Here is a 19,327-nt window from a genome sequence, read left to right as displayed (position 1 = left end):
CAAAGTTTCTAACTAAATAACTTAAGAGAGCCCAGAATAGATAATTAGATACCTTTGTAACAGTTTAAGATAAGGAGGTCTCGTGGGAGAATTTAGACTCACATCTTAAAGGGTAAAAGTGGGGGGGACACAATAACCTAGACCAAGGCACCTGGAGTGAGCAGACAAGAATTTGGAGCGAGCTGGCAGGACTGCCCCTGGGGACCCCAGAAAAACTGTTTTTTGGACTCAATGCGCAAAAACCCGTAAGGGAAATGTGAGTGTGAATTTTAATTGCTTTTAATTATGTTTTAAATAAACGGTGTTACACTATCATCGGTTTGTATTCCTGCTTTGGGAACTTGGAAGGAGTTGTGAACGCTGGAGGAGAAACCTGAGAGAGCTTCATGTTAAACGCACCATACCACAGCAGTGGTTTGTAAGTAGGCATTTTATATAGAAGGTGGAGGCATCTGCATCCCTGGAATATATCCCATTTTCACAGGAAAAGCACTCTTCCGTCCCTCTGATCACCTGTATTGCCACTTTTACTCATTAACAGTCACCCGAAGGAGAAGGGGAAACCACATCCACTTAACATCCAGTGCATGCACGGGGTGATATTTTACGTTGTAAACGTATTGCGCTATGTTTGTTTTTTATTTCTGTTGCCACAGGCGCTGATCGCTTCTTATACGTATTCCCTCTTTGGGGGTTTATATATATTCGATTTTGGATTCATATACAGTTGAGAGACTGAATTTTTTATTGGGCTGCATTTTGTAAGCTATATTGTTTTTATCACATCTTAAAGGGCAATTTGCCTTCATTAGCAAAACACATAAAAACCCCAGTAATGTGTTCAAACTTTCATAACCTGCCAAATTTTGTAAAATGAACATGGTAATTTCCAAAATGTTGGGAGGTATGGGCAAGTTTTAATTTTTATTTCTTTTTTTAATTATTTAATATAATTGTATAAAAACGAAGTATAATGCCAAGTAGAGCCTTTTGTAGACTGCCAGTCCACATCAAATAGCCAATCAAAGCCCTTATTTGGCACCCAAGGGACTTTTTCATGTTTGTGTTGCTCCCCAACTCTTTACATTTGAATGTGGCTCACAGGTAAAAAAGGTTGGGGACCCCTGCTCTAAAGGAATTACACTTGTCCCATTGGTGTCACAGCTTATGCTTAAGGCTCTAGGATTGCGCAGATGCACCAGACAATGTGTAGATACTGATGTTTTGTCAATTTGCACCAGTTGGGTGAAGCCTTTTGGTATTGTACCAGTAATGTTGAAATGAGATAAAGGCCTTGCATTCTGCATCCAACTAATAAATGATCCCCATCATCTTTAGAGCTAATGGAGGAACTAATAATAATGGGTGTTTCAGTTGCTACAAAAATACAATTTCCAGCATCCCCTATACCAGTTGTAGAGAAAAAGAAGAGAAATTGATCAATGCACATTCCCTGGTCCCCTATCATATACGTAATCTATAAAGATGCATGTATTTACAAAGACAGGGGTTTTTTAGTTACAAAATAATGATCATAAGATTGATAAGCCACCATACCACTTCAAGGTAAAACCCATATAGCCATGGAGTGCTCCCACAACCTTTCCTTTTTGCCTTTTTGAATTTTTCCCTATACCAGTTGACTTGATATGTAGAAAGACGCCATCAAAATGCTATTTCTGCAATCTTGACTAACCCTAATTTTGGAAGTAATGCAATGTACTGTGAAGTTTACACTGTCTAGCATTCCTATGGTAAACATGAAAATTGGTAATTTATTGTTCAAACTCCACAACAACAGTGCAGGCTAACTGCTAATTGGTGGCTGACCTTCTATAGTGATAGATGATACATTTTTTTAGGTCAATAGAACTAAAACTGACCTTAATTATCATGCACAATGCAGACCCAAGCCATCCACAAACTAATGTCCTTACTCATGACCAGGCGCTCTCATAACACTACCAGCTCTAGTAATCTATATATCACAAAATGTGTTCATAGTGATGGGAGGTCTCATACTTAATTTCAGTGACTGAAAAGCAATAAAAAAAAGGAAAACAAAATTTATATTTAAGTGTTTTGTCTATGTGTTTGTTTGCCAGTCAGTTATTACCAGAAAAAGCATTTTTCAACATCAAGCTGTAAAGAGGCAAAAAGCAAAGAGAATACTTCAAATACAATCATATAACATAAATATTTATAACCAACTGAATATATGCTTAGGAAATGTCTATCAATAACATATTAAAATTAATATCAAGGAGAAAAGTCCCTTAATCTTACACTAAATTAAATCAAGTACAGCTATCAGATGCTGGAAAGGGATCTTAATGAAATACAGGTATGGGATCTGTTATTTGGAAACCCGTTATCCAGAAAGCTCCAATTTACAGGAAGTCAGTTTCCCATAGGATCCACTTTAATAAAATAGTTCAGATTTTGAAACTGATTTTCTTTTTCTCTGTAATAATAAAACAGTATCTTGCATTTGATCCTTACAAAGATATAATTAATCCTTATGTAACACTAATTTGGGCTATCCAGACCACAGATAGTTAATGTCCAGCTAATGGAAATGAGCATGGGTTACATTGGACTCACACATCAGGATCAGGGCCTTCGCTAAGTTTCACAATAAGTTGTAGTGTAACTATAACACACAGACTACTGTATAGCAAAAATAGGAAAGATATTGGATGCCAGAGTGGATGGTTTATTGTACAAAGAGCAAAATACAAGTGACCACAGGTTTACTCACGTATGAGGATGGTGTAACAAATCACAGAGGAGGGTAGATAGAGGAGGATGATACAGCAAATCACAGACGTCACTCCCATAAGTCAAATAGTCAAGCGTACATCTATTTCCTCAGGCAGATACAACTTTAAGTGGTCCGGATCCCATCCAGTGGAGTGGTTAGAGAGAAGAAGTCTAGACTAACACCCTATCCGCTGTCATCCCTTCACTAAAGGAAGCCTTGTGGGAAGCTCCTCCCTGCTATTATCCTTGATGGAGCACACAACTGCTATTTCTATATAATCTGTCTATCTTACTCTCCTAGAGAGTCTATTAATTAAACTACCCTGTGCTTATAAACCTTATTCACAGGGTCTCCTGGTCCCCGACTTAATCACTAAAGGTGCTGTCCCTTTAGGGCGATGGCTTTACTACGCCTTGGTGTACCCAGGCTCAATGGGAAACACCTAGCTGGAAGGACACCAGCAGCCAAAGAGGAAGACCACACCTTTCCAAACACTATATGGAAGTGTGGCAGGAAGTGGTCATTACACCCGTCAGCCAATAACTACTGGTTATGCAAATAAAGGAAAAGGGTAGGGATTTAAAGCTATATGTGCCTAACAGATCCTATAGGTCCCTACACTTATTAGAGGCAACAATTTAATGTTTAAAATAATTTTGAGAAGACAATGTATCCTGGGGTTTCCCTTATCTGGAAAACCCCAGTGGATAACAGTTCCCTTCTCATTGGGTCCCCCAGCAGGGACATAACGCAACTATAACAAAGCCCAGAAAAAAATGCCTTAAAGTAGAACTAAAACCTAAAAATGAATATGGTTGAAGGAGAACTAAACCCTAACAATGGATATGGCTAAAAAAAAACTTATTTTTATATACTGAACATATTGCCTAAAGTTTCAGCATCTCAATAGCAGAAATGACCCAGGACTGATCAGTATTGCTATGCAATCATTGAGTCTATCCGATATTTAATAAGTTGATTTAGCCTAATTACTATCGTTTGCTGTACAAGCTTACAACAGTGATGTTGAGACGGCGTTAGCTGCATTGAAGAACTATGGTGCATCAGTTTCTCTACATTAATAGGCACCATTTAAATCAGGGTATCATTTTTGATGTGGTACCAATTACTTATTATGAGCAATATCGATCTATTTATTGTTAAAGTAGTTTTATAATATTGTTGTATAACATTTAGACATTAATTGCTAAGTTAGCTAATTATAATATAATTTTAAATTTGATTTCTGATGCTAATTTCACTGATTTCTCTGGCTGCCACTTATATTGTGACATTTATATTCTACGTGTACTGTATATTTTGAGTCGGTCCCTAAATTCAGTAAGAGAGAGCAGCACAGAGCATGTGGCCAGAAACACTTGTTTGTAGCTGTGAGATATTGCACACACACACTGTTTTGTTGTGCTGGTGCAGCTATAGCCTGTATTTTTCAGTAAAAGTAGCTCATGGGTTTTTCTTTGCATCTCAACAAATATTCCTGGCAGTACTTAGTTTGAACACTAATGGGGTTATGTAATAAAAGACACTTAGTTTGCCCAGGGGCAGTAATCTATAGCAACCAATCAGCAGGCAGAATTTACTAGTCATCTGATTAAATGCAAGTATCTTATTGGCTGCCATGGGTTACTGCTCCTGGGCAAACTTAATGCTTTATATTACATATGGGGGTAAGTACTGACTGGCATTTTCAAATCTTTGGATATCGTTTTATATCCTTTTCCTTGTTTATAAAGTTCACTGGGACCACGGTCGGACTGGGGGGCCCGGGGCCAACCGGGACTGCTGTTCAGGGCCCCCCTCTGGCCCCCCCGCTACCTACTTTGAGGCGAAGCGCCGCTCGGCATACTTGAATTTTTTTTTTTTTTGAAAAACTGTTTGGAGAGGGGGTCTGGCCTGGCGGGGGCCCACTAGGGTCGGGGCCCAACGGGTATTTTCCCGCAATAGTGTTTAACAGGATCGCTTATATTTTCCAAGAAAGAATCTTACAAATTTTATCAACTTTGTAAACTTACGAGCACAAATGTATATACATACTTATACAGACCAATTGTAACTGGATAGAGAACTGGCTAAAAGATAGATTTTGACCAGTGTTGTTAGTGGAGTACCGCAGAGCTCTGTACTTGGTTCTTTGCTTTTCAACTTGTTATTAGAGACCTGGAGATGGGCATTGAAAGTACTGTTTCTATTTTTGCTGATGATACAAAATTGTTATGAACTATAGGTTCCATGCAGGATGCTGCCACTTTGCAGAGTGATCCGACTAAATTGGAAAACTGGGCAGCAAATTGGAAAATGAGGTTCAATCTTGATAAATGCAAGGTTATGTATAAATGAAAATGATACACCAAGGGGCAGATTTATCAAGGGTCAAAGTGAATTTTCAAAGTAAAAAATTCGAAATTCTAAGTAATTTTTTGGATACTTCGACCATTGAATAGGCTACTACGACTTTGACTTAGATTCGAAGTAAAATCGTTCGACTATTTGACCATTTGATGATCGAAGTACTGTCTCTTTAAAAAAACTTTGACTTCAATACTTCGCCAACTTAAACCTGCCGAAGTGCTATGTTAGCCTATGGGGACCTTCCAGAGCAGATTTCTAAGTTTTTAGAATTCAAAGAAAAATTGTACGATCGTACGATAAAATCGTTCGACCGTACGATTCCAAGTACGATCAGAGTATGATCGGAATATGATCGTATGATGTATAAAATCCTCCAACTTCAGCTTTGAATGTCGGAGGATACTATTCGATGGTCGAATTTCGAAGTTTTTAACACTTCGAAATTCGACCCTTGATAAATCTGCCCCTAAATGGCAATATGTTGGGAGTTTCCTTAACTGAGAAGGATCTAGGGGTTTTTGTAGATAACAAGTTGTCTAATTCCAGGCAGTGTCATTCTGTGGCTACTAGAGCAAATAAAGTTCTGTCTTGCATAAAAAAAGGGCATAAACTCAACCGATGAAAACATAATTTTGCTTCTGTATAGGTTTGGGCTCCAGTACTTAAGAGGGATATAAATGAGCTGGAGAGAGTGCAGAGACTAAGTGCAACTAAATTGGTTAGAGGGACGGAAGACTTAAATTATGAGGGTAGACTGTCAAGGTTGGGGTTGTTTTCTCTGGAAAAAAAAATCAGAGGACATTATAGACAAATAGCAGGGGTCATTTTTACCTATAAACAGGATCACTGTACCAGAGGCCACCCCTGCAGAATAGAGGAAAAGAACTTTCATTTTAAGCAGCAAAGGTGGTCCAAGTAGATTATATCCATTGCTATCATAGAGTCGAGGCTCCAGCTCACCTCCTCATAAAATCATTTAAATTAATCTGGTGTCGTTTCACAACACCTCACCCTTCCTCCTTTATCATCACAAGGGCCCGGCTGAGAGAGGGAGTCCAGTGTAGACGATATTCTACCTCACTAAGCTGAAAAAGATATTCTGGACCAACTACAGTTACATATGTATCATCGGGAATAATGACTGCTGCTACAAATAAGCATATGAAAAGTCACGCCTAAAAACCAATTTTCTTATAGAAATATTCACCTGTTATGACTTGCATATCTTAATTGACTAAATTTAAACCAAGGTATCTTACCCATCATCTATGTAATGAAAAAACAGATACCTGTATAGGTATTTTCCTGTCACTGCAGGTTTATCTAGTTACTATGTCTGCAAGGAATCAGCCTGTTTGTATCCACCCACACACCAACACACCATCCACGCCCTCTAACATTGCTGAAAAGTATGCGCTTGCCATATTCACTTCCCCTTCTCTTTGCTTCTCGGACGCATTCAACTCTCTGCTAATGCAAAACCGGATCTGAGCTGAACTGTATTTGTGCTCGAGGCAGAGGAACAGAGATGAACAGTGAAGAAAGCCATGAATTCCAGATTTCTGGTAATTTCTACTTTTCTACTTCTTCCTGAAACTTGTTTTCTTGTTTGTAAAGCAGAAATACAAGATTCTCTTTAATTCTATTTTATTCTAAAACACTAAGTAAGTGGCCCCCAGGAACATTTTTAATGCTTGAGTTACTCCCCAACTATTTACAATTGAATGTCACTCATGGTTAAAAAAAAGGGACCTCTCTCACTTTAAAGACTGTATGAAAGAATTTTTAAATATATTTTCCCATGCTTTTTATTTTACTGTCAATGTTGCAAAACCCCTGACACGCAGAACAGAGTTCCTGCAATACTATTGCACATATTTCCTGATGAAGACATATATGGGACAGGGACATCCTTACACTCATCTCTCTTGATATCTGCCATTCAAATTGTAATGTATTCTTAGTGTTTACTATTTCTTTGTTCCCTTCCCCTGTTTTTAGCAATTGCCTGTTTTATAAATGTATTGCAATAGTGGTTAGTGCTGTGCACCCAAGTAGTTCAAATAATAAATATTACATGCATAAATTGATATTGACTCGGAATGTTCTTTATATATATATATATATATATATATATATATATATATATATATTATAAATATTATATATTATATATAAATATTATATTTTATATAAATATATTATAAATATAAATATATTAATATATAAATTTATATTATATATATATATATATATATATATATATATATATATATATATATATATATATATATATATATATATATATATATATATATATATTTTCTAGTACCAGAAAGCACTCATGGCACAAATGTTCATAAAAAAGGCAAAAATCTTTATTCCTCCAGCCAGATATCAATGAGTTTTGAATCCACAAGGGATGGTCCCTTGTGGATTGAAACGCATAGATATATGTACCAGAATATATAATCACCAGCACTCGTAAATCGGTAAATTCCTGCCTGGGTGCTCACTGTGTTGCAATTTCATAAATCAAACATAGAGAAAGTGCCACTCACAGGACTTACAAAAAAACCAACGTTTCAGCTGTAACTCCAACCTTTCTTAAAGCTGTTGTGTAATAGTATTGCAGGAAATCTGTTCTACATGTCAGGGGGTTTTATTTTGCAATAACGTTGGAAAGTACAAATAAAAAGCATGGGAAAATTAATTTTAAAAATGTTTTAACCGTGAGCCACATTCAACTGTATACAGATGGGGAGCAACTCAAGCATGAAAAATGTTCCTGGGGGGAGATAACTAAATAGGGTAGGCGGTTATTGGCTATTTTTTTTAGCTCTTATGACTGACAGCCTACAGGAGGCTTTGTTTGACAGTGCACCTGGTTTATATGCAAATAAAACCTTCCTCCAAGCCAGGAATTCTAAAAATACCTGCTTTGAGGCAACTGGGTGCAATATCCAAAGGGTTGGTGAGTAACATGTTGCTCTCCAGCCACTGGCTGGGAACCATTGCCTCAGATCATACTACAAATAATTATACAATCCTTATCAACATTTCTACTGCAACCTAATAGCTTTCATCTCACCAGATAATACAGTAAAGCTGGCCATAGACGCAAAGATCCGATCGTACGAATCGTGGATTCGTACGATTTTCGGACCATGTGTGGAGAGTCCCGACATTTTTCGTCCGTCGGAGATCGGTCGTTTGGTCGATCGGACAGGTTAGAAAATTTCTGTCGGCTGCCGATAATATCTCTGCGTGTATTGCTGATCGTACGATTTTCAGAGGGAGACTGTCACTAGTGTTGTCAGACATAAGTATCGTACGGTTGCTGTCAGGGGCAGAACATTGGGTGATCTGTTCTTATTTGATCGGAATGGTAAAGACTTTGATCTGAATGGTTAGTGGAGGGTCGGGAGATGGGAAAGTCCGATCGTACGTTGATTCGTACGATCGGATCTTTGCGTCTATGGTCAGCTTAAGTATATTCTTAAAGCAATATTGCTCAATATAATTTGTCCCGGCTCTCCAGGGCCCACTGCTGCATTAATTTGAAAAATTGTAAATCTGGATCCATGATTTTTGTTCCTGCAACTGGATTTGGAAGCTTTAAAAGAAAACTAAACCCTTAACGAATGTGGCTGTATTTTATATACTGAGCTTAATGCATTAGCCTAACATTTTAACATCTCTGTGAGAGCAATGATCCAGGACTTCAATATTGTGACAGGAGCTCACCAGGTTGTATTTTGTTAGGAGTGTTAGTGACACTGCACATGCTCTGTGAGCTCTGTGCAGCTGCTGAGAAGTTAAACTCAGGGATTATCACAAATCATCATATATTGTGAGATAGTCTATAAACTCAGGTAATTGACAGCAGTATGGAGCATGTGCTGGGAATACTGGGAGCATCTTTGGAAGGATGGCGATTCATTGCTAAGGGCTGGGACACTCTGGGCGATTTGGGGAGATTTAGTTGCCTTCCCTCGCTCTGGCCTGGCTAAAATGAAAAATCGCCTGCGCTAATCACACGCGGCGATTCGTTTTCTGAAGTCGTCTGAAGTTTCCTCGTGAGGCAGAAAAATGTGTGATTAGTGCTGGCGACATTTCATTTTATCCAGGCACAGCGCGATGGGAGGCATTCGGGGAGAAAAGTCGCGGCGATTAGTCGCCAGGCGACTAAATCTCCCCAAATCGCCCAGTGTGTCCCAGCCCTTAAGGCTGAGGTTGCCTTCTGATCTGATACAGAACCCCAAAACATAATAGGGCTCATTTATAAACTTCACGCAGGGTAGATTGGTTCGCACAGTGAATATGCACATGGTTATATTTATAAAGCTGAATAAGAGTGTGCAAACAGAATTGTGAATTTTTTTTTTCACACTGTGAATATCTATAAGAGCTTTTTAAACATGGCAAAAATCGCAAATTGAGAATATTATGTGCATACTCTGCATCTCTGAATTATGCCACAATTTTGGTGGCGGACAAAATATTCGCAAAACAGCTTCGCAAATTGTGAATTTAAGTTACTGTCAACGCTATTTTCGCGCACAACAACCTCGCACAGTGGGCGCACTCACGCAAACACCTGTCTCATTTGCGAGCCATTTGCAAAAGTTTATTCTCAATGCAAATTCGCAGAAACCGGAAAGACGGGCACAGAAGTGTAATATTTTAGCTTTCAGGAAAAAACATGAGCAATACAACCATTTGCGAATAAATGTGGGCCATGCAAACTTTAGAAATGATCCCCAATGCGTAGCATTTTTAACCTACTTCTTTGCTAAGCTTTACTTCTCATTTCAGCACGGTTTTCTTAGCACTGAGTATGTCCTTTATCCCCATGTCTGACTACAGTGTAATATAATAAAGCCAAAGTGACATAATTATCTCTGTATGTAAGATTTGTTTATGTTTTCTGTATGTAAGATGTGTTTATATTCTGTTGTCTATATTCCAGCATGCACGACTAGAAACCCTTACAGTTGCACGTCTCAACTAAAAACGTAAATGTAAGGGGCAGATTCACTAAGGGTCGAATTTCGAAGTTAAAAATACTTCGAAATTCGACCCTCGAATTGAAATCCTTCGACTTCGAATATCGAAGTTGAAGGATTTAGCGCTAAACGTTCGTTCGATCGATCGAAGGATTTTTCCTTCGAATCGAACGATTCGAAGGATTTTAATCCAACGATCGAAGGAAAATCCTTCGATCAAAAAAAGTTTAGCAAGCCTATGGGGACCTTCCCCATAGGCTAACATTGACTTCGGTAGGTTTTATCTGCCGAAGTAGGGGGTCGAAGTTTTTTTTAAAGGGAAAGTACTTCGACTATCGAATGGTCGAATAGTCGAACGATTTTTACTTCGAATCGTTCGATTTCGTTCGAATTCGAACGAATTTAACCAATTCGATGGTCGAAGTACCCAAAAAATACTTCGAAATTCGAATTTTTTTCATTCGAATCCTTCACTCGAAGTTAGTGAATCGGCCCCTTTAAGCGTTTGATTTAAAAGAACAAAATATCAGCCACAGGCCGCAATAGAGCCCTGTGCTTCTCTTGGTATTCATAAATAACATGCTGTGAACTGTAGTCCAACAACATCAGTGTTGTATATTGCTAAATAGCTGCATCAATATGCAAAATAATCATCCAATAGAATTCCAACTGATCTACAGTATGTAATTCTGGTTCCATGATCATTGTTACGGCAGTTGGAAGTTGGAAGCTTTAAGTACAGTTTTCCCAACACTAAGCACAAATATCATTTATCCCCATGTCTGGTTACAGTGTAATATAATGACACAATAATCACTGAATGTAAAATAACAGCAAGCTGACGAACATAATTCTGGTAATATGTATTGTCTTTGGTAAATTCTCTTCCATAGGGTATAAATACATTTTTGGTCAGTAAAAAAAAACTCATTGGTGAATGGTTTTCAGTGTGTTATTATCCATTAACTACTATACAGAACCATGGTTGGGTTTATTGTCCCTTTAATTACATACACATTCTGTTTACATTATTTGAGAAAATACTGTAGCATGAATTGTTTTCCACATTTTCACACACATGAGTCTCAGTTTCATTGAAACCTACTTTTTAATTTTTTTTTTTCCTTTATTACTTTTTGCCAGTGTTTCATTTCCTGTAATCTATTTTCACACCGCTGTAGTCTATGGAGAAAACACACACTGTACTTCCTCATTACCCCATTAATGTTGTCACATCCTTTTTCTAACCACTGTTCTAAGGGGGTTATTTATCAAAGTCCGAATTTATCTCAAAATGTTCTGCTACAAACTCTGATCAAATCTTCTTGGGTTTTTAACGCTTATTTATTATAACATTTTCACGAAAATTTGCTTTGCGGGAAAAATTAGATTTTCATGAATTTTTCAGATTTTTTCATCCGATTTTCTAAATTTTCACGATTTTTTGTAATTTTCACCCGAACACTCAGAAAACTTCGGGGTATTGCCTGAAACCCAGCGCACATCAAAAAATCATTGGGACTTCTCCCACTGACTTATATGCAACCTCGACAGGTCTGAGATGCCGGATTTTCAGATTCTGATTTTTCCACCCTCGGGGTTTAATAAATTCTGAAAAATGTGTGATTTTTTTAAAAGTTAGGGGGGTTATTTATCAAAGTCCAAATTTCTTTCAATATTTTCTGCTACAAACTCAGACGAATCCAACTCAGATTTTTTTCTGCTTATTTATTATTACATTTTCCCAAAAATTTGCTTTGCGGGAAAAAAAAACTGATTTTCACCATTTTTTTCTGATATTTTATCTGATTTTCACGAATTTTTCGAATTTTTCACCCAAAAACATAGGGGGTATTGCGCGAAACCCAGCGCACATCAAAAAATCATTGGGACTTCTCCCATTGACTTATATGCAACCTCGACAAGTCTGAGATTTTTTTAAGATTTTTCCATCCTTGAGGTTTAATACATCCAGAAAAATCTGTGATTTTTTTATTTTTAAAAAATCACGATTTTTTCGTGATTTTTGCATTCAGAGTTTAGTAAATAACCCCCTAAATCTCTGCTTCAGCAAAAATACAAAAGAGAATTTGTTGAACTGTTTGTTAAGAAACTACAAATGTAATGGTGTGAAGTCAATGAGAATATGTTACAGAGGAATACAGAGAACTGTTCTGGTGTTGCTCTGCTCAGGAAAGAGATCAAAACCCTCAGATGGCCTCTTTCAAAACATATGAAATGCAAGTGTGTGTGGCTCCTAATTTGCTTTATATCCTTATAGTGATTTCTCCCCAGTTATCTAAGGGGCTCCTTCACCACCACTAAACAGTATTCAATTAGGTATGCAGGGAGACTTATACACTATTGTGTGGCTTAAATTCTCATGATTTTACATTTTTAAAGCCATGGGATCTTCACCACTGCTCTTTTTATAGGTTAAAAAATGTTCCTTTTGTATAAGCAATAGGGTTAAAGAAAAGACTCTCAAAGAGAAAAGGAAACAATGAAAGCGAGAAGCATTTAGTGTGAGAAAATGTAGTGACACTGTAAATTTATTGATTGCTGGATATCTAGTTCTTATTATTTACACAATTTACAACTACAATACAACAATAAAATGATATACAGTTACAGTACATGCAATTCACAGATTCACATCCTTTTATACATAGCAAGATTAGAGAAAATTATTTTATTGAATTAGTCATCCTGCTATAATTTTTGAAGTATTGTATCCATGACAGTAAATGCTGTGCCTGGTTTGATCCCACCCCTCCCCACCCCCATCGACTACTTTTGCCCCAACAAGGTGAAACAACCCCACTATTAGGGCACCTCTGGTTTAGAGTATAAGTATGCTCCCCCATATTTAGCTTCTTTCGATATTAATTTCTGTCTTGCAGGAGGGGAGAACATAAACATCTGCAGTGAAGAATTCGGGACCCTTCTTTTTTTTGGTATGTTCAGGTCATTACATTACAATTGAAACCAATTTTAATTTGAAACTGTTTTATTGTACATTTTGGACATTATTTTCTATTATGGTTAGCTAAGTAACTAGTGTTCATCTACAGGTATAGGACCTGTTATCTGGAATCCCATTATCCAGAAAGCTCTGAATTACAGAAATGCTGTCTCCCAGAGGGGTAAATTTATCAAAGAGTGAAATTCCGCCACTAGAATGAAATTCCGCAGCTCTCATGGGATTTTGAAAGGCGTATTTATCAATGGGTGAAAGTGAAAGTTCACCCTTTGATAAATACGCCTATAAAAATCCCATAGAAATGAATGGCGAGTGGCGGAATTTCACTCTAGTGGCGGAACTTCACTATTAACATCACTCTTTGATAAATATACCCCAGAGACTACATTTTTTTTCCCGCTGTAATAATAAAGCAGTGCATTATACTTGATTCAAACTAAGATATAGCCATTTCTAATTGGAGGCAAAACCAGCCTACTTGGATTATTTGTTTAAATTATTTTTTAGTAGACTTAAGGTGTGAGGATCCAAATTAAGGAAAGATCTGTTATCCAGAAAGCAACAGGTCCCATACCTGTAGAAACATAGTTTAATCTGTTGTACAAGAAAAACAAAGGATGCTTACTGTAATAAAGGATTATTCACTATAGTGCATGTAGTTAATTAATGTAAAAGTGAAAATCTGGCTTAGCAATTTTGCTAACCATATCAGGTTTATCAGTCTAGCATTTGTTTTTGTTTAGGACACTGAGCAAGTCATTTCTATTGACTCCTCCATTTTTCTTCTAGTAAATGACTTACAAGAGGACTCTTGGAGAGAATCCCATACTTTAAAAGCAGTCATTGTGAACACCTTCAGAGAATTTCTAGCAGCTTTCCCTGAGAATGATCTGGCAGAATTTATTGAAGAATATCATACAGGTATGGAAAATGTATATCTAATCTATCATCTGGAATGCTTAGGACCTGGGGATTTCAATAGAAAGGCTCTTTCTCATATAATAACTACTAAAAAAACATGTAAACAAAACATATATGTGCTAGCTTAGTTACCCATAGTACTTCCTCTGTTTTGAAGCTTTTTGGATAATAGATTTTCAGATAATAAATCCATGTTTGTGGCCCTTAGGGTAAGGGCACACGGGAGATTAGTCGCCCCAGCGACAAATAGCCTCTTCTTCGGGGCGATAATCTCCCCAAACTGGTTTCCCCTAACTTCTCGCTGGCTATAATGAAAAATCGGCAGCAGTATGGCACTCGCGCCGATTCGTTTGCCGAAGTTGCCTCACGAGGAAAACGATGCAACGCGAGTGCCATACCGCTGCCCATGCTTTCCCCTGACGGCTCCATCTTTATTTCTTATCATTTGAGGATGCAAATATTTTTTATGGCCAGATAAAGGAAATTTGGCCCAGATTCAAATCAGTGAGAAAATGGATTATCACTTGAAAACTCATGGACGAGGTTCAATTTGAGATGCAAATCACATGAAAACTCTATTGAAGTCTATGGGAAAAAACTCAAATTGATTTCTGTCCATGAGTTTTCATGTGATAAACTATGAGATAACTTTTTCTCTTTAGCCAGAGTACAGTTGAGCACAAAAGTTAACCACATACTCAGTCCAGCTCTAGGCTGGTAAAAATACAATTCCCCTTTTGTGAATAATGTCCCACTAACTACATAAGGCTTGGTTCTGTTGATGATAAAAGAAATATATGTGTGCCAGTTTATTTTCCAAAACGAATTACCTTCACACACATGTCCAACCGATCTTACACCTAACATACCACTTGCACCTAACATCAAGGAGTAAAGGGATAGTGTTTTAAAGATACCTGGAAAGCAAGTAAAAGAGAGGAATACAGTGAAGAGCCTGCAGTGAAACTTGATTCTATGTTGAAGGTTTAAGGAAGTTTTAATGCTGCAGAATCATTTTATAAGAGATATACATGACTTCTACCTGTATGACTTCATAGCATTATTCTGACTGAATAGTGATTTCTGATAATTGAATACCTTTGGATTAAAGTCTGGTGACTAATGTGATAAATAAACCATAGTTTTTATGTTACTCATGACATGGGCATGTAGGGCAAGAGCACTGCTGTTGTACTTTATATTTTTAACAATTATCATAGAATTTGTATTGACTGTTTGGTATTTGAGACAATTTGTGCATGGGTTCTGCCACCTAATATTTTCTTGTGGTCGATTAGTATATGGGAACACTGTTTTTTTTTTTGCAGTGAATCTCCTTTGTATTCATAAAACATAAGTTTGTTTTCCTGGGGTTTCTGTGCCCCAGTAACAGCATGAATTGTGTACACATGGACAGTACCACAATGTTAGCTGTGTTTAAATTTTCATTACACCGGAATGTACCTAGAAATATAAAATATGGTATCCTTGTCTACAATACTATCAATTACATTTGATTTGTCTCTGTAGTTCTACCCCTGTCCTGAGATGAACCATCATGTAAAGATTCTGGTATCCAGATATTCACCATAGAAAAAGGAGCCTTGAAATGCTAAATCCCATCTCCAGTTTCTGGAATCTGATTTGCATCTGTGTGTCATTTAGAATATCCACTTGCTAGTACTGAAATGCAATGAGGCCAGTGTTGTACAAAAATACAGTGGAAAAAGAAGCCCTGCAGCATGCCCACAAATATCTTTTATTGCCTTTAGCCAGATTTACAATTAAAAGCTTCTTTACAACCAGAAATGTTTCTTTTTTTTCATCTTTTCAGAACGAATAAGTTTTTGTATGAAAATATATAGAAGCACAAGTTATTATGATGGGATTTCTGTGGCATTTACCGTCACAATTAATGGAGGAACTTACAGCATGTTCTGTACAGACCAAATGCAGATCTGCTTCAAGGTAATGTATTCTCTCTTTCTTTTACGCTCACCCCCCCCCCCCCATTTTTCTTACTTCCTTCATTCTCTGCCTCTCTTTGTCCTCTTACTTCTATTTCATCATATGTGTTTCTCTCTATTACCATTTCAACACATGATTGCTTCTCCCTACGAACGCTCGATACTCCACAAAGGGGTCTCAAATATATTGGCTGTTCATCGTCTGCTGCTTGTGGGGTAACTTGAAGGAAATTAACACAAAACAAAGGAGCTGTAAACCTATATAAGTGTAATCCAATCTAGGCTAGACTTTGTCCGTCTAAGAAACGGTCAGATCACTGGCTAAATTTGACCCTCTCTCCACAGGGTGGCCCTTTGCTACATGACAGGGTAAAGGAATGGTATTGTGCAATTTCACCTCACTTGTGCTACGTGACTAAACAAATGAATTAGACACCATAAAGTTCTTGAACGAAAGTATTGTCTTAAAGTGCTTAAAGGGTTTTCATACTCAGTCCTTGAGGTATACACATATATTCTGCCTCCAGTAAGTCCTGGTAGAAATGGTATTGAACTTACATTGGACAGTAGCTTAATCACAAGAACATAGCCTTTAGATGAGCTTTAATTCCTTTATTGATAAAGTGATGCAAGAAATTGTAATCCAATTATATGAGGTAAAAACAAAATACCTTCACACCCTAGGCTGAACACGGTAGAATTGGCTGCCACTCTGAAGGGAATAACGGCTGCCCCCCCCTGTGATCACATGACTCACCTGAATCAGTGACATGAGTTGGGTGAAGCTAATAAGTTAAAACGACATGGCTCAGAATGAAGTCAACTAAACTAGACAGAATATATAAGATTGGGCTATGAATAGTATATGTAAGAGCTATATAAGCCCAATGGGGGGCACAACCTACATGTCAGGTAACATAACATCAATTCAGAGCCAGCACCTTGTGCCATTCTGTAGAGATAGTGTACCACATGGATAGATCCCTCAGGATCTCTGTACAGTGACCTGGATCCTCAAACATTGGATCAGGGAAAGCACTAAACTAAAATTCCCATTAGGCAGTGATCCCTACACTACAGAGCAGTCATACCTGAGGGGAGAGCAACCCCGTTGCTATCCCTCCTAGTCGGAGCACAGGATACTCTTTCTCACTAGCTCCATCTGTCTCACTTTCCTAGAAAGTCCTGACTACACCTCATTCACGGAGTCCCTGTATCCCCGACTTCATCAATGGCCCTTCACCTCCCTTGGGGCCTTCCCCTTACTGGGGCCAAGTCCTGGGCTCCCAGCACATCCATTCCCTCTTGAAGTGGAAAGCATAAAAGGAAGCCCCATCTAACACTATACTGGAGTGTGACAGGAAGTGGTCATCAGACTCTGGGTCAATGGTACACCTTACACATTATGCTAAGAAGCATGGGAATAACATAAATCAATGGGAAATTTCAAGGAACTTTCCAGTTTATTAAAACAATCAAGCTATTCAATCACCTTGAAAATAAATGTAACTGTCATTCTGTCAATTTTTTCCCCACAACAAAACTCAACTGTAACTATTTTGTCTGTACTTGGGAACAAAGTGAGTATTCTATAAGTTTGCCGTGTGTTTTTTCCTCCAAACGTTATTAAAATATATGATAAATCTGCTACACCTTTCTATAACTGTTCTATGTGTTTCCTGTATCCGGCTAACTGAGTTGTTGACTTGCAGTTTAGCCAAAAGCCTAGCATTAGAAGAGATCTACCCTGAGCGAGTTTATATCAACTCTTTTTAATAGGTTTAGATCCCCTTTAGGGTCTGGCCACACGGGCAGATTCGGGGAGATTAGTCGGCAGACGACAAATCTCCTCTTCTTCGCGGCGACTAATCTCCCCTGTCTGCCTTCCCCTGCCTTTTTCATTTTAACGGGCGGAAGGCAGATCGGGGAGATTAGTCGCTCCGAAGAAAAGGAGATTTGTCGCCTGTAGACTAATCTCCCCGAATCTGCCAGATGGTCAGACCCTTAAGGTCAGACTTAAGAAAAAGCACAATATAGTAAGAACAGCATGTTAACTGCATCGCTGTTGAAATACTCAGTAGCTTGTTAAATAAATTAACTAGCAAAGTGGTTTAGTTATATGATAAGGGTGGACACCAGTGATAAGCTAAACTGCCCAGCTTCTATTTATCAAATAAATGTGTGAAACTTTTGCAAAATTTAACCACATGCATTGAGTCGGGGGGGTTGTTGGTGTTATGTCTGGTGAAACAAAGTGTAAGGCAAAATCCATACTCCCATTGGTTTTTTTACCGCAAAGCAAAATGTGTGGTGAAATTCTAGCACAGATTTATTAACATTTCAACGCTGGCAAAAACAAGAATTTTGCTGTAAAACTGTATTAGTCAAAAAAACAAACACAATCATTTTTTTCATTTCAGAAAGGAGACTGTCCTGCTAAAATTGATGGAAACACGAGCAACATGATTTTCTATCAGAAAATTTTCTCTGAAAGTGATCCAGATGTCTTTTCATTTGAGTCATCGCTACAGAAAGGCCACTACCTTGCTTTCATTGAAGAAAATGGCAGACGCAAACTGGGACTGAAGAAATGCCAGGATGATGTTGATAACACAAAAGCTTTTGACGTACATATGGAAATGGGCTCTTGATTGGGCTGTGATCCTACTGCTGCGCATATGGACCTTTAAGGATAATGGGCCTCATTTATAAATGGAGTGCAAAGTAATTGCTTTATTTTTAAGTATTCCTGTTAAATTACCTGATGTGCCTTATATTTGCCACCCTTTGCATCACACCTAAGAAGTGAACCATGCAGCTCTTGTTGGCATATAGGATTGGTGTAACAGCTTGATTGGATTGCATACCTCCCAACTGTCCTGATTTTCGTGGGACAGTACCGATTTTGACAGCTCAGCCTGGAGTACCAGGTTTATTAATGAAATCTCCCAACTTTCTCTTTGACCTCCTGCACTGAACAGCCAGAAAAAGATACAAAGTTTCAAACCCAGAATAGATAATTAGATACTTTTGTAACAATTTAATATAAGGAGGTCTCTTGGGATTAGCAAAACTGTAGTAATACATAAAAACCACAGTAATGTGTTCAAGCTTTCATTACCTGCCAAATTTTGTAAAATGAACATGGTAATTTCCAAAATGTTGGGAGGTATGGATTGTGGAAAAGGATTGCTCCATAGGAATTACACTTGTCCCACTGGTGTCACAGCTTATGCTTAAGGCTCAAGGATTGCTCAAATGCACCAGAGAATGTGTAGATACTGATGTGTTATCAATTTGCACCAGTTGGGTG

General features: G+C 37.8%; 1 protein-coding gene across 1 annotated transcript; it reads left to right on the top strand.

Annotated features, from left to right (window-relative positions):
- The first annotated feature begins 6,541 nt into the window (after positions 1 to 6,541).
- Positions 6,542 to 19,037, top strand: LOC108697611 (interleukin-18). The gene is made up of 5 exons (XM_018227810.2): positions 6,542 to 6,699; positions 13,047 to 13,100; positions 13,916 to 14,047; positions 15,882 to 16,015; positions 18,435 to 19,037. The coding sequence occupies exons 1-5, from the start codon at positions 6,663 to 6,665 to the stop codon at positions 18,663 to 18,665; spliced, it is 588 nt and encodes a 195-aa protein (XP_018083299.1). The 5' UTR covers positions 6,542 to 6,662; the 3' UTR covers positions 18,666 to 19,037.
- The last annotated feature ends 290 nt before the right edge of the window (positions 19,038 to 19,327 follow it).

Source organism: Xenopus laevis, chromosome 7S (assembly GCF_017654675.1).
Source record: "Xenopus laevis strain J_2021 chromosome 7S, Xenopus_laevis_v10.1, whole genome shotgun sequence".
In the NCBI taxonomy this organism is placed as follows: domain Eukaryota; kingdom Metazoa; phylum Chordata; class Amphibia; order Anura; family Pipidae; genus Xenopus; species Xenopus laevis.
Note: the sequence above shows the minus strand (reverse complement) of the source record. Positions and strands in the feature narration are given on the sequence as shown.